This window comes from Amblyomma mixtum, chromosome 10 (assembly GCF_055824585.1).
Source record: "Amblyomma mixtum isolate Tamu chromosome 10, ASM5582458v1, whole genome shotgun sequence".
NCBI lineage: Eukaryota > Metazoa > Arthropoda > Arachnida > Ixodida > Ixodidae > Amblyomma > Amblyomma mixtum.
Window position 1 is genome coordinate 228,461 of NC_143021.1, and position 13,907 is coordinate 242,367.

Consider the following 13,907-nt stretch of genomic DNA (forward strand, 5'->3'; position numbering starts at 1 on the left):
TCGAAACACTTCAGAAATGCTGTCACTGAGATGATTATAGCTGTGACACCTATTGTTCAGCTTATTTTGGGCAGTTTGAATATGTAGTGTTGAGAGATTCCAAATTAAACTAGTTTTTCCTCGTCTGACGCATCATCAGAGCATCATCAGACGCATCAGACGACGTCTGACGCATCACTAACACTGATGTCATCGTCTTTGAATTTGGAACTTGAGAAGAAAACTCTTTGTTGCACTTCAAGGAATGAGGCGCTACAAAACACACGAGACAGGACAGGACAACGATGCAGGCGCCAGCTTCAAACTGCTTATTGCTTGAGGCGTCCCACAGCAGGGAAATCTGAAATCCTCACAGTTTTCCCTGAAAAACACTGGATATATTTTCACACCTGCCCAGGATTCAGAACTGACATCAGGTAGGCCTCAAAACAGAAGACTATCACTGCGCTGCCTATCTTCACCCTCCGCCTGACTAAACTGCTGTATTAAGTTTTCACTAGTCAGGTTCTCAGCTATGCATCACAGCCACTGACATTTCTGCTGATGCGATTCACTGGCAACAGTTTTGCCTTCGACCACAGTTAGCCTTCTATGAATGTCTGATAAATGATTCTGAATTGCTTTCCAACATTTCTTGATTTCCTTCACTGTGCTGAGCCACCGCGATGGCTCAATGGTTATGGCGCTTGATGGCTCCTGACCCGAATGACGCGGGTTTGATCCCAGCCGTGCCGATGAAATTTCAATGGAGGTGCAATTCCAGAGGCCCGTGTACTGTGCGATGTCGGTGCACGTTAAAGAACCCCAGGTGGTCGAAATTTCCAGAGCCCTTCACTACAGCGTCCCTCACACCCTGAGTTGCTTCGAGACGTTAAACCCCCGTAATCCATTCACTCAGCTGATTAAATCAAACCGATCCTTCTCCCCTTTAGCGGTTCGAGTGTTCATATCCTGCAGCAACAAAAACAGGTCACTTGACTGCTTTGCCTGGACATCATCATTAGTTGTGGCATATTGGATGCGCCTATTGGGTCAGGGGTTTTCGTCCACATCAGTACAAGGCACAAGCAACTCTTTAACAATAAGACACTCACTCGGCAAAGACAACAGTATTCCCGGGCGTGGGAACAACAAAAGGCAGGCATTGGCCAATTTACTTGCATATAGAGAGAGTTCTGACCGACCTGGGCAGAGAAATGGACGAAATGGGAGAGCATGCCAGCAGTTTGTATCAACCATGAATGTCTGTGACCTGGTCGACCCAGATGCCACTGAGGAGCACGGTGGCCAGATGTAGTCTTTACCACATGTGTCGGCAAAACACACTGGCATTCCTGCACCTCCAAGAGAGTAGGCAGGGAGACATGGGTGAAATCGAAGAGCAGCACCACGAAGCTTGAAAGCTTTGTGGCTGACTCCAAGGGATGTTTCCAGCAGTGCAGTTGCATAAGTTCTTCTCTGTGTGTCTGCTTTCGCAATGTCGTCATTATATCATTATCATCATCAGCCTGACTTTGGCTACTGCTGGGGAAAGGCCCCTCTCTGTAATTAACCCGGTGCACTTGTGCTAACTTGGCGGATGATAGCATGACCGGACACTCAGAACCAACAGCTCGCTCTGTGTTTGCTATTTTTGCACCCCTTGGGCTCTGCCTGGTGGCTCCTGTGGTTGGGGCGCTCGGCTACTGAGCTGGTGTGCAAACCTGACCACAGCGGCTGTGTCTCAATGGAGGCCACCCCTGGGTGCCTTTCACTGTTTCCATTAGACGGGGGTAGTGGCTAGTTTTGAGGAACGGCAAAGTCTCGTTTCACAGTGGACACCTCAGTGGCGCAGCCATTGTGGCTCATACAAAACTAGCACAGCTTTTGCTGCAGACACGGAGGGCCATGGAAGCACAATCATCGGGAGCTGCTGTGCTGCCTGTTCCCCCTCTCACCTGCTTCAGCACAATGCGCACCAGCACGGGTGGAATGCCCTGCTTAGGAGCTGGTTCGTAGGGTCAGCAGTTCTAAAACTGCATGGAAAAGGTGGGAGGAGAACGCAAAGCACAGAGCCTCCAGATGGATTTATTTCGTGAAAACAGGGGACTTGTAAGCGTCTTTAATATCACAAACACAAAGTGCACTAATAATAATAATTTCAACAGCGCATGCTACACACGGACACAGGACGAGGAAACACACACACAAGCACTGAACTGCAACTTTATTTGAGAAAGGCGCCAACCTCTACATGCCGTATTTTCCGGTGTATAAGGCGCGGCTTTTTTTTTTTTTTTTTCAAAAATCTTCCTGGTGGGTTCTATACAAGGGCATGTCTTATACACGAATTTTTCGTGTTTTTTTTTTTTTTGCGAGTTCAGAAATTACTTAGGTTCATGCTCAAGCTTTTTTCAACGAAAAAATATCGCTGCCAATAACGCGGTTGTAACACGGTTAATACTTCAATACGGGGAGCGCCACGTGCCACGTTTTCAGGTGAACTTTATCATTAAATGGCGGGATGACGGCTTCGGGATTACAGACACATGACTGTTTCGGAGGCCCCAAGCAAAAGTAATGTGAAATGCCGAAAGGTGACGACAATTGCGCTTCTCGCCATTATCAAGACAAGCCGGCGTTCTTTTTTGGCACCCTTTGCAATCGTGTTTGCTCTGTGTACGTAGTGCGAAGAGAATGTTTCAGCCACGTTGCCTCCAGAAATGGGCGAACTTTTTGATAGCGCATCTGAAGATGAAGACTCGAAGGTTTTAAGTAGAAATAAAATGTTGTTGTGGACATATGGGAGAGCTTTTCGTTTTTTGTTTCTTTTTTGCTAAAACCCGGGCGGGTATGGCATGAGTGTTGCCTTTTTCATTCACTTAGCGTTGCTTAAGAATTTCTCACAGGTAAGGTGCATTTCGCGATGGTCACGCAAGCGCGTTTAATTAAGCCTCACTAGCCTAACTGGGTAAATTGGGCTGCGTCTTATATACCAACTATTTCAATGACAGCCTGCATATACGGCGGGTGCGTCGTATACACCGGAAAATACAGTATATACCCTCAAACTGCCCGCCAGGGTAAAACTAGAATCACAGCACGTGTCAAGCCACAAGCAGGATAAAATGTCCAATAGTTGAGCATACAGTAGACCGCAAAAAAAGAAGAAGGATTACAAGAAGCAGCAAAAAGAACTTATTTCACTCGCTGTTTTTTCTGCGTAACAAGCAGTGTTGAAATTATTATGCATGGCCAACTATCCTGTCAGCCCACTCTGTTGAAGTGCGCTAGGCAGCGACTGTGACAATGCCAAGGCCACATTAGACAGTGTGGACAAGCCTGTCTAACCATGTGTGCATCTTCTTGGTGCCCAACGTGCAGGATTGGCGCCATTACAGGCTCAGTGGAGGAGGCCAGGGCTGGTGGTGGTAGCCGCAGCTGCTGCCATTCGTCACCAGCACCTTCAGGGAACATCCACCAGTTCGAACGGCTTTGTCTTGAGCAAATAACTGTGCAGCCATATCTAAGGCAGTAATTGAAGTATGGGCCGTGTTTTGGTTTAGGGCATTAATGTATGGCCCTAATCCAAAAGGCCTCTTTTGCGCTCGGCTGAGCATCAAAATGGAATTTTTTCTGCGCTGAGTTGTCTTGAAGCGAAAAGCTTCACTAGGCTCGTCAACACCGGGTCTGGCGTGCACTGTGATCAATTTTAGCCGCATCTGCACGTGCACGAGTCCGCCGCGTGCCGTCACTGGAGAGGCGCAGGTGGTCGGCGGAGCCGCCACCGCCGGTGGTGGAAACGTTTATTGCCAGTGATGCAAATCGTGGGGGCGAAGCCCCCTACATGGCACCTGGATGCCTCCTCAATGTGAGGAGGAGGCACCCTTACAACGTGAAGGATAGCCCCTGGAGCGCAATCCTTGTGTGAGCGCCGGAGATGATCCGGCGCTGATCTTGAGCCGACGAGCTGGTCAGAAGAGGCTCCCAGTAAGACTCCGCTGCGGTTGGTGATGGGGTATGAGGGAAGGTGGGGCATGTAAGGAGGGTGTGTAAGAAGTCTCCTGGTTTGCCGCAAAGTTTGCATGATGACGGGAATTGGTCTGGGCATGCAGCAGTATTGGGTGTGGAGCAGTCCGGGTTTGTAGTTGTCCCCAATGTGCAGCCTGCGCTATGGTGAGGGATGGAGCGGGGGGTGCGTATTCTCTTCGTTTGTCTCGGTAGTACGAGAGGATATTAGGGAAGGAGAGCAGGCGCTCCGAGGCTCGTAGAGGGGGCTCGACTCCTGCCCGGAATGTGAGACAATGAGCCTCCTCATTGCCAGGGAGGCCAGCATGTGAGCGCGGCTCCACCGGTCGACCTTCGCTGTTGTTTGTGCGCTCTGCGCATGTTTACCGAGTGTGCATCAGCGCACGCTCGGCTTCCTCGTATGGTGCTTCTTGCAGCCGCATGTTTACCACAGTTGCTGCGCATGTGCAAGGAGGGCTACATAACACGCTTGCCTCCACCGTTGTTATCGTGGTGCTCCCAGTGCATAGTGCGTGAACTGCCACAGCCATGACGTCAAACCAAGCACAACTGCAGCTTAACCAGAGCTAAGCCACTGCCAATTTTCTCTGCTCTGAGTTGTTTTTCGCAGGGTGCCAGTCATATAACAAGCGCCTTCCAGTTATGCCTGGCATTGCCCACTCTGTGTGTGTGTGTGCAGAAATACACGGAGGTGCCTCAGACGCCGCTCTACTCGGTGCGAGTGCTGCGGGAAGAAGAGGACCAGTGGCCCGAAGTGCAGGTGGGTAGACAGGGAGGGGGCTGCAAATGGTGACAGTCTCAAACATCAATAGGATGCGTGTTTTTTTTTTTACTCGGTTAATAAGCGGTTTAAGGTGTTTGAAAATTTCCGGCCGATTGCTGCTGGTTTTTGTGAGCATATCCACCATATCTTCGCAAATTATTCCCAGTTCAAGCCTAAAGTGTTGGGAAAACTTGCCGTCCCGGTTAGCTCAACTGGTAGAGCGACTGCTCCGGTGAAGCAGTGGTCCCGGGTTCGAAGCCCTGACCAGGACGAATATTTCTTTAACTACAAAGTTTTTAAGAAAGCTGTATAGCTTTCCTTTGTAGCCGCATAGCTGCGCTCGGGTGGATGTCAGTGAGTAATTACTCCCTTATTGTTAGGAAAACAGTGCTTCCCTCTACGTCTTTTACCAGGCTTCGACGTAAGGTGAAATTCTGTAAGTGGGCGATGGCCACAAAATGAAGACCATCCGCTTCACGCAATGACATTGCAAGAATGTGCGTTTTTTTGTTTGATCCTTGCATAGTGTGTTTCATACTTAATGCCCACATTCACTCTTGTTGCCTTCACAGCTCTTGGAGCGTACGGTCTGTATGTGGTCCGTGTGCCAAGGAGGAAGGGTTCTGTCTGAGTTCCTTGCAGCAGTATCGAAGGTAGCGAGCCATTTAGGAGGGCATGTTGCGCATTCCTCCATGCCTTGTCATCAGATATTGTTGGAAAAAAATTGACTTGCGTTGTCTGGCCAAGCGTGAGTCAGGTGTGCTAGCAGTACTTTGGTTCTCACTTGGTTTCCAGTGTTCCCAGGTGGAAGTTGTGCAGGTAGTGCCCGTCCCTGGCACAGTCAGTTAAGCAATGCACCACTGCCATTAGCGGGGAAGCCCCGGTTTCTCTTCCTGACCAATCATTAACTGGACTGCCGGCAGCTCAGTGGGCAGAGCCTGCCCTTCAGACAAACAAACACATAACAGATGGATGAATGCGGGGAATGTGCACTATTTCAGGAGTGTACGTTGTTGGGCTAGCCGGTCAATCATGGTAAATAAAAGGGGCTACTGCTCACAAAGAGACACGGACAAGAAGGTAACACAACAAGCGCAGACTCGCCACTATCTATAATTGAAAGACGACACTTCTTTTGTAGCTTCAAACTGTCACATCACACAGATGCGGAAACCAAAAACCTGTCTTCATTCTGGTAAAGGTTGATCGAAGGGTCACTTACACAACCTTTACCCATCTATCTGATACAGAACACCTCAGCCAACTCACGCGCCACCTGGTCCCGGCTCCTCCTCAAAACTTAGGTACCCGCCAGCAAAGGCAGGCATGGCTTATTGCGCGTAGCATCCGGGCACGCGCCACAGTGCATGGGTAAATTCGACCCTATTCCTGATTTCAACGAAAGCTGGTGTTTCATTAAGCAATCATTCAAACATCGGCCTGTCTGACCGATGGTATACGACACCCGTCTGGCAGCTGACAAAACAAGTGGCATGGCGCTTCACGCAGTCCGCCTTCCTCTTCATGACCTGAGGGCACAATGAGGCCAACTTGCACGGGGCGGTAAAAACTACTGGCACACCATAGCATTTCTTCAGGCTGTGGGAAGTCCTGTGTACATACGGTAGAACCGCTGGCCTCGTTTCCTTAGAACTATCCCGGCACATCCTATCTTTCAGTTTATGCTGTGCCACTGCAGCAATGATCGAAGCAGGAACTGATTTCGTTGAAATCAGGAACAGGGTCGAATTTACCTCTGCACTGTGGCGCGTGCCCGGATGCTGCGCGCAATAAGCCATGCCTGCCTTTGTTGGCGGGTACCTAAGTTTTGAGGAGGAGCCGGGACCAGGTGGCGTGTGAGTTGGCTGGGGCGTTCTGTATCAGATAGATGGGTAAAGGTTGTGTAAGTGACCCTTCGATCAACCTTTACCAGAATGAAGACAGGTTTTTGGTTTCCGCATGTGTGTGATGTGACAGTTTGAAGCTATAAAAGGAGTGTTGTCTTTCAATTAAAGATAGTGGTGAGTCTGCGCTCGTTGTGTTACCTTCTTGGCCGTGTCTTTCTGTGCGCAGTAGCCCCTTTTATTTACCAATGTGCACTATAAGTGCTGTCACACTAAAATGTCTTTGTACATGTAAGCATCACATGTAAGCATAAGCATGCTTACATGTGATGAACGCAAGCATTTTGCACAATGTTGCGTCATTTGCTACATTCGCACATATAGTTCAGCGTGTACTTTGTGACGGATACGTTGTGGCAAATGGAAAACTTCGTAAAGGAGCACTGATGGCGTAGAGGTAGAGCGTTGTTCGCCTTCCGTGCACGAGGACTGGAATCCAAACCCACGCTAATCTCCACCGGATAGCTTGTGTTGATGAAATTGCATGACCACCGTGGGGTGCGGCCTGATCAGAACCGACATGGCACTCCCTCACCAGAACAGGATTTGTTGTACTTGGCCACAACCTGCTGTGAACAAACCAATGAATTCTTGGCCCTCAGTGCAACTGACCAGTACGGCGGTCAGACCTGTGACTCAGTGGAGGGTGCTAAGAATCTCTGGGTTCCAGACAGGCCGCCATTGGAAACTGAACCTGGCAGCGTTTTGTGCTCGAACCCTATCCAGTGAGGCTAGCCTAGTAGTGCTATTTTAGGAACTAGCGGGTATTAAATGCGATGTCAAGTAAAATTACAGTACACTGGGGGGACTTCAATGCGAAGGTAGGCAAGAAGCAGGCTGGAGACCAGGCGGTAGGCAGCTATGGCATAGGCTGCAGGAATCGCAGGGGAGAGTTATTAGTACGAGGGGGTACCCAAAAGAAACCGGACTTATTTTTGTTTGAACTTATTTGTTCACATTTTAAGCACAGACCTTCAAACTCCTTCAAAGTATTCCCCAGTTGCAATGATACGCTTGTCGAATCTTTCATTCCATTTTTCAAAACATTGTTTAAATTCATCTTTTGTGATGCTTGACAGTGCCTCCGTCGTTTTTTTCTTCACCTCAGCAACATCAGCGAAAAGCTTTCCATTCACCTATTTTTTCATTCTAGGAAACAAAGAAAGTAGCACGGGGCAAGGTCGGGAGAGTATGAGGGTTGAGGAATAGGGGTCATTCCATTTTTGGTCCAAAATTGTCGTAGAGACAGGGCTGTGTGAGCAGGGGCATTGCGATGATGGAAAAACCAGTCACCCGACCGCCACAAATCTGGCCGCTTCCACCGCACACTGTTGCCCAATCTTTTCAAAACATCCAAGTAGAAAGCCTGGCTGTCTGACCCTGCGGAACAAATTCTCAATGGAGGACTCCTCTCACGTCGAAAAAACAAATCAGCATTGTTTTAAGGTTTGGATTCACCTGACGAGTTTTCTTGAGGCGAGGTGAATTTGAAGTTTTCCATTGGCATGATTGTTGCTTTGATTCAGGATTCGATTCAGGAACACTTGCGTTGTCCCCGTAGCATCGTCCTTGTACGTCTTTCTTAATATTTGAAGAGTTTTCATTCAACCTTTTCCGAGCAAAAATCAGAATTTCACCGGCGCACGCTGTTCTCGAAAATCAGCCATTGCAAAAACGACATTCACACAAAACAGTCGTTACTCTAAAACTCCGCCTAAACTAGTCTGACCTCCTTCAACGACGGCACTCGGCTTACTGACTCTGGAATGTTCGTTCTATGCGCTCCTAGTGGCAAAACGCGGTACCACAGAAGCTTTGCCGACCAAAAAATTTAGTCCGGTTTCTTTTGGGTACCCCCTCGTACAGGTCGCAGATAGAAATAATTTACAGATCATGAATGCCTTCTTCCCCAAATGAAAGAACAGGAAGTGGACGTGGAAGAGACTAAAGAGGAAATAGACTTCACACACTGTGCGCTCAGCCTGGCATCGTAGATGATGTGGAGGTCCTCGGAAAGGTCCGCTGTAGCGACCACGGAATGGTAAGGTCTCGTATTAGCTTAGATTTGAAGAGGGAACCAGTGAACCGGAAGGCCATCAGCAAGTTAGCGGTAAGAGGGAAAGTAGAGAAATTCAGGATATCGCTGGTAAACAGATATTCGTATTTAATTGAGGAAGCCGATCTTTATGTTCAAACAGTGACGCGGCTATCATTACGGAGTACGCAGTAGAAGTAGGTGGTAGGATGGTTCTACAGGATATTGGAAAACTATCTCAGGAGACGAAAGATCTGATAAAGAAACACCATAGCATGAAAGTGTCTAACCCTACAAACAGAACAGAACTCTCAGAGCTATCAGAGTTAATAAATAAATGCAAGGTAGCTGACACAAGGAAGTTTTATGTGGAGAAAATCGAGCATGCTCTAGAGAATGGAGGTAGCCTAAAAGATGTGAAGAGGAAACTGGGCATAGGTAAAAACCAGACGTACGCGCTAAAAGACAAACAGGGCAATGTCATCAGCAATATGGATAAGATAGTTGAATTAGCCAAAGAGCTGTGCACAAATGTATACTGTAGCCAATGTAATCAGAATGTCAATGAGAGAGGCAGTCAGGCACAGCAATGGAACATCCCGCCAGTAACGAAGGAGGAAGTAAAGAAAGCCCCAGGAGCAATGCAAAGAGGGAAAGCAGCTGGTGAGGATCAAGTAACAGCAGATCTCTTGAAGGACAGAGGAGAGATTGTGCTACAAAAACTAGCCACCCTGTATACGCAATGCCTTGTGACCTCGAGAGTACCAGAAGCTTGGAAGAACGCTAACATTACCTTAATTCATAAGAAGGGAGACGTCAAGGACTTGAAGAACTACAGACCGATCAGCTTATTTTGTGTTAAGGTTATTGTGTGTTAAGTCTAAGGTTGGCCTGACTCTATTAGTGATTACTAAGGTAATCACTAATAGTCAGGCCAACCTTAGACTTCAATCAACCGAATGATCAGGCAGGCTTTTGTTGAGGATTTTATTTGATTTATTTGTTTACACAGTACTGCAGATCTTTTGCTTAGATCCAAGCAGGGAGGGCACCAAGATATGCCGTACAATGCAAGAGAAATCAGTCAGGGCTAAAAAACATGCCCAACAAATAAAGCTGAAGAATACGCCTATACAGTATGTAACATACATCGTGAAGTGGCTTCAAAAACTTACCAGCGCTCTCAGGCAGGGTATTCCAGTCAGCAACCATCCTCGGAAAAAAAAAATGAAACTTGAAAGCGTTAGTTTTCGCAAAGTGTGGCGCCAAGCAATGACCGCGGTGATGACAAGTTTGAGGCGTTTCTGGAAACAGGAGAAATGCCTAGTTTGCCATGAATTGATTGTTGGAGGAAAGACGGCCGTTTACTTCTTACATGAAGTGGTGTGATATTAATTGCCATCATTATTACCCAAAGAGGGGGAACCAGCTCTTTTGTACCTATTGTAAACAAATCGTACGTCTGTACTCTTTCAGTTCTGTTATGCATGAGGATCCCAAGTGACAGCAGAATATAGTGGAACCTCGATTATACGTCCCCCGGTCATGCGACGACCCGCATTTTACGACGAATTTGTGCGGTCCCGGCAAAACCCGCATAGAGACAATGCATTAAAAACCTTAGTTATGTACGACGCAAATTTTAGAAGGACCCCGCTTCGTACGACGTCTGGCTCGTACCGTCCGTCAAAAAAGGTCGTCAGCAAACGCAGGCCGGGATGTACCGTATTTTCGCGATTCTAAGCACCACCCCCTATTTTTGGCATCGCGATCGTGAAAAAAAAAAGGGTGCTTAGAATCGAGTAAATACGGTAGGCACACTTTAGCCAGTCGATAACCGGTGTGCCTTAATCTTTCCACCTATCAAGAAAACCACGCGAGCCGCTGCCCCGCTGCTCACGGCAGCCTCAACGGCCATTTTATCTTGTTTGTTGAAGACTAGCCCTCTGCCGGCAAAAATGTGCTGCATTTGTGTTCCCCCCCCCCCCCAAAAAAAAAGATGACGATGAAGTTCAGACGTTCAAAAATATCACGCTTGATTTTCGATTATACGACACCCGGATTATACGACGGTTTCGCGCGGTCCCCTGAACGTCGTATAATCGAGGTTCCACTGTACTCAAGCTTTGGTCTGATGAGAGCGCTATAGGCTAGTAATCTGCAGCTACTAGGGGCACGCCTGAGATTGTGGCGAAGAACAGCAAGGTTGCGTAGTGCTGATGTCCGATGCGGTCGTTCCATTTAAGTTGAGAGTCTTTAACCGAAATGCCATTAATCAAATAGTTGAATGGATTTTTCTTCCTGGTTATACGTAAGAGCTCTGTTTCTGGGGCATTTATTTCCATGCCCCATTTAGGCCAGAACACTGAGCAGACAGAGCATCGTCTAGATGTTGTTGGTTGGAAATGGAAGGTGCAACATACAGTCATTAGCAAACAAACCAGTGTTGTCATTGGCTAGCTAAATCATTATATAAATTAAGAAGAGCAGGGACCCCGGAAGCTATGGGAGGAACAAGAACCGCCAGTCTCCACAAACTGACTCCTGTTTTTTAGAAGCGCTGCAGTCTAGCCAATTTCAAAAAAAGCTTGCTGTGGGGCACCTTTGCCCACATTTTTGTCCAAAGCTGTGAGTGGCTGTTACCAGTTGAGTAGTGGTGGAGAATCCGTTCCTGAAGCCGTGTTGAGCAGAGTTTAGAGTTTAATAAATACGCAATAAATTTGTAACAGGAAGAGGTTAGGGGCTTTGGACGGTAGTTGCTTGCACAGAGTCCATTCTTGTGAATAAGGATGATTTTTGCTTTGAGCCAGTCGTGCGGCACAGAGCAAGAAGACAAGGCGTCTTCTTGCAGAAATGCACTAGGAACGCCATCCAGGCCTGATGAACACTTGTGAATTCAGTCGATGTAGCACTCCAATGACACCCTCATCAGAAACAACAGTGTTGACAGGTTCAGAGGAACCTGAAAAAGTTGTTCTGCTCTATAGGGAACACAAGCTCAAGTTTGGGAGCACGACGCCAGCGCTGCAGCGGCAAACCGTGGAAAGTTGGGGCAGATGCTCTGCTGGCTTCATGTGCATGTGTGACGGGAGAGTTGTGCAAGGCACAATCTTCGCGGTGACAGACGCGGTCTCGGCGAAGCAAAAAGGAGCTAGTAGGAAGGGTGTAATGTAAAAACCAAAGCGTATGTACAGGGTGATCCACTCTTGCCGTGAACACGCGAATATGCGGCTGTGCTCTTCAGAGTGCCAGTGAGTCTGCCCCTACCGTGCACGAAAGAAATGGCAGACGACGTGTGCAGGCAAGTTGCTCGCTGCTCAGTTTTCCACTTTTGCGACTGCGAGCCGCTGAACTAATCAGCGAAACAATCAAGCTTTCGGCAATGACGCCGCCCGCGGTCAGTCGAGTGTTCGGCAACGATGGCGCCCGCGGACACGCCAGGCGACGAACTTCGGAATTGCCCAGCGCTGGTGTAAAGCTGCTAATCGCGTCACCGTTTTACTGTGTTCCTTGTCACGTAATAAAGTAAAGGCATGATCGATTTCCCCGATGCCTTCAACAGCGGAGCCAGCAGACAACAGGCGAGCCGCACTGGGCATCAGCAAAGCGGCTGTGGGAAGAAATTTGCTTGTGTCGCAGTTATCACTTCTACCAGCGACTCAGTATTGGCCAACCATCCTCAAAAATTATTCATTTTTGACATTACTCTACTTTAGTGCTTTGTATGAATGCGAACAAACAATATTAGCGCATTTTTCTGACGCCGCCGACAGGCATACAAGCCTGCATGCCGGTGCTGAGAACCATGCCGCTTGTATGGGTGCGGTGCACATCAAGACCGTCACGGCATCCTCCTGGTCGCCATAGTGCATTGCGAATGGCACTCAGCGCAGATGAAATTCTCTAAACACACGAACAACGTTATTCCGGAGAGTTTTCGCTTCAAACGAGAAGGTGACCCGCAGGTCGCGCTTGCAATTGTGAACACTGGTGTCGTCGAGCTGCTGCCTGGTCGCATGTCCTTCCGACTCGCAAGTGAGTGGGTCCCCCTGTGCACCGCATGCAACAGCCGACAACTACGATCAACGAGTGCCTCGTTTTATTCACAGAGCTGATAGTACTTGGCATTATTATTGGAGCATATAGTTACACAGTGGACTTTCCTCTAGTTACATGTCATACTGTGCGACGTTATTATACTAACTTGAGAAACGCACTTATAGTCAACTGGGCCTCCTCGTCGTCGATCGTCTGCTCCACGCAGTAGACGTGACTAATCAGCTTCCCCCCTTTAATTAAGTTTGCACTGCAGAACTGCGCGTCAGACTGAACGATCGTCTTGAAGCCGCAATGCAGGCGATACATCGTGACAGCGCGGGTGCGTGCACGTGCAGGAAAGCACGCGTGCAAAGAAGCGTATTCAGAGCAGCGCACGCAGCTATCAACGTCGCACCCAGCGATGCTTTGGGAACCTATTAACTATGCTTTGGGGATTCAGGTTAGGGTTCCGACAACTTGGATGTGTGGGAGCAGGCAGGGAGCAGGCAGGTTTTCAATGAGGATGGGTGGAGATTTTAGCACAGTGCTGCAATGTATCATTCCAGACAAACGTTTCATTATTTATGATCAGTCTCTCGTGTACTAATTTCACTTTATAGCCCTCATCGTTATCCTCTCAAGCCGACTCCCAGAGTAGTTTCTCTTTTCCGTAATGTTTCTTCGGAGTAGTTGTTCTGAATGTCTCTGCCAGTGCCTCTTGAGCACAGCTTTCTCTTCATTGAAATCGTTGAAATGCATTACTGTTGGCCTCTTTTTATTGGTTGGTTTACCAAGCCTCTGCACACGAGCCAAAGGTGAGGAGATGTGGAGGTGTTTCTGGAAGAGGTCATTAAGAATATTTGTTTCAGGTCTTCTTCTGTTTCTTCTGCACTTTCTGATCCTTCATAAATTATAATGAGTGCACACCCGCTATGATTTTCTCAATCCACCAACTTCCAGTTGTGTACATGCAGAAACTGACTAATGGAATTCAAGTGCTGCTCCATTGGAGTGATTGCTTCAGGACTGACGCAACAGTTTTTTTAACTTCAGCTGTTTGGTCAGACAGAGAGCTGACAGCTGTATGTAGATAATAATGCAGAATTTTCAGGTCAGACACGTCTTTTTGTACACACTGTTGGTACTTTCTCTGCTGTGG

At 48.0% G+C, this 13,907-nt stretch overlaps 1 protein-coding gene across 1 annotated transcript in view; it reads left to right on the top strand.

The window, feature by feature from the left end:
* The window catches only part of MAPk-Ak2 (MAP kinase-activated protein kinase 2), a 183,478-nt gene that overhangs the window by 148,344 nt on the left and 21,227 nt on the right, over nucleotides 1-13,907 (top strand). Inside the window, exon 9 of the mRNA XM_089562625.1 lies at nucleotides 4,688-4,768. Within this exon, the coding sequence (XP_089418751.1) occupies nucleotides 4,688-4,768 (81 nt within the window). The remainder of the gene's footprint in view (nucleotides 1-4,687; nucleotides 4,769-13,907) is intronic.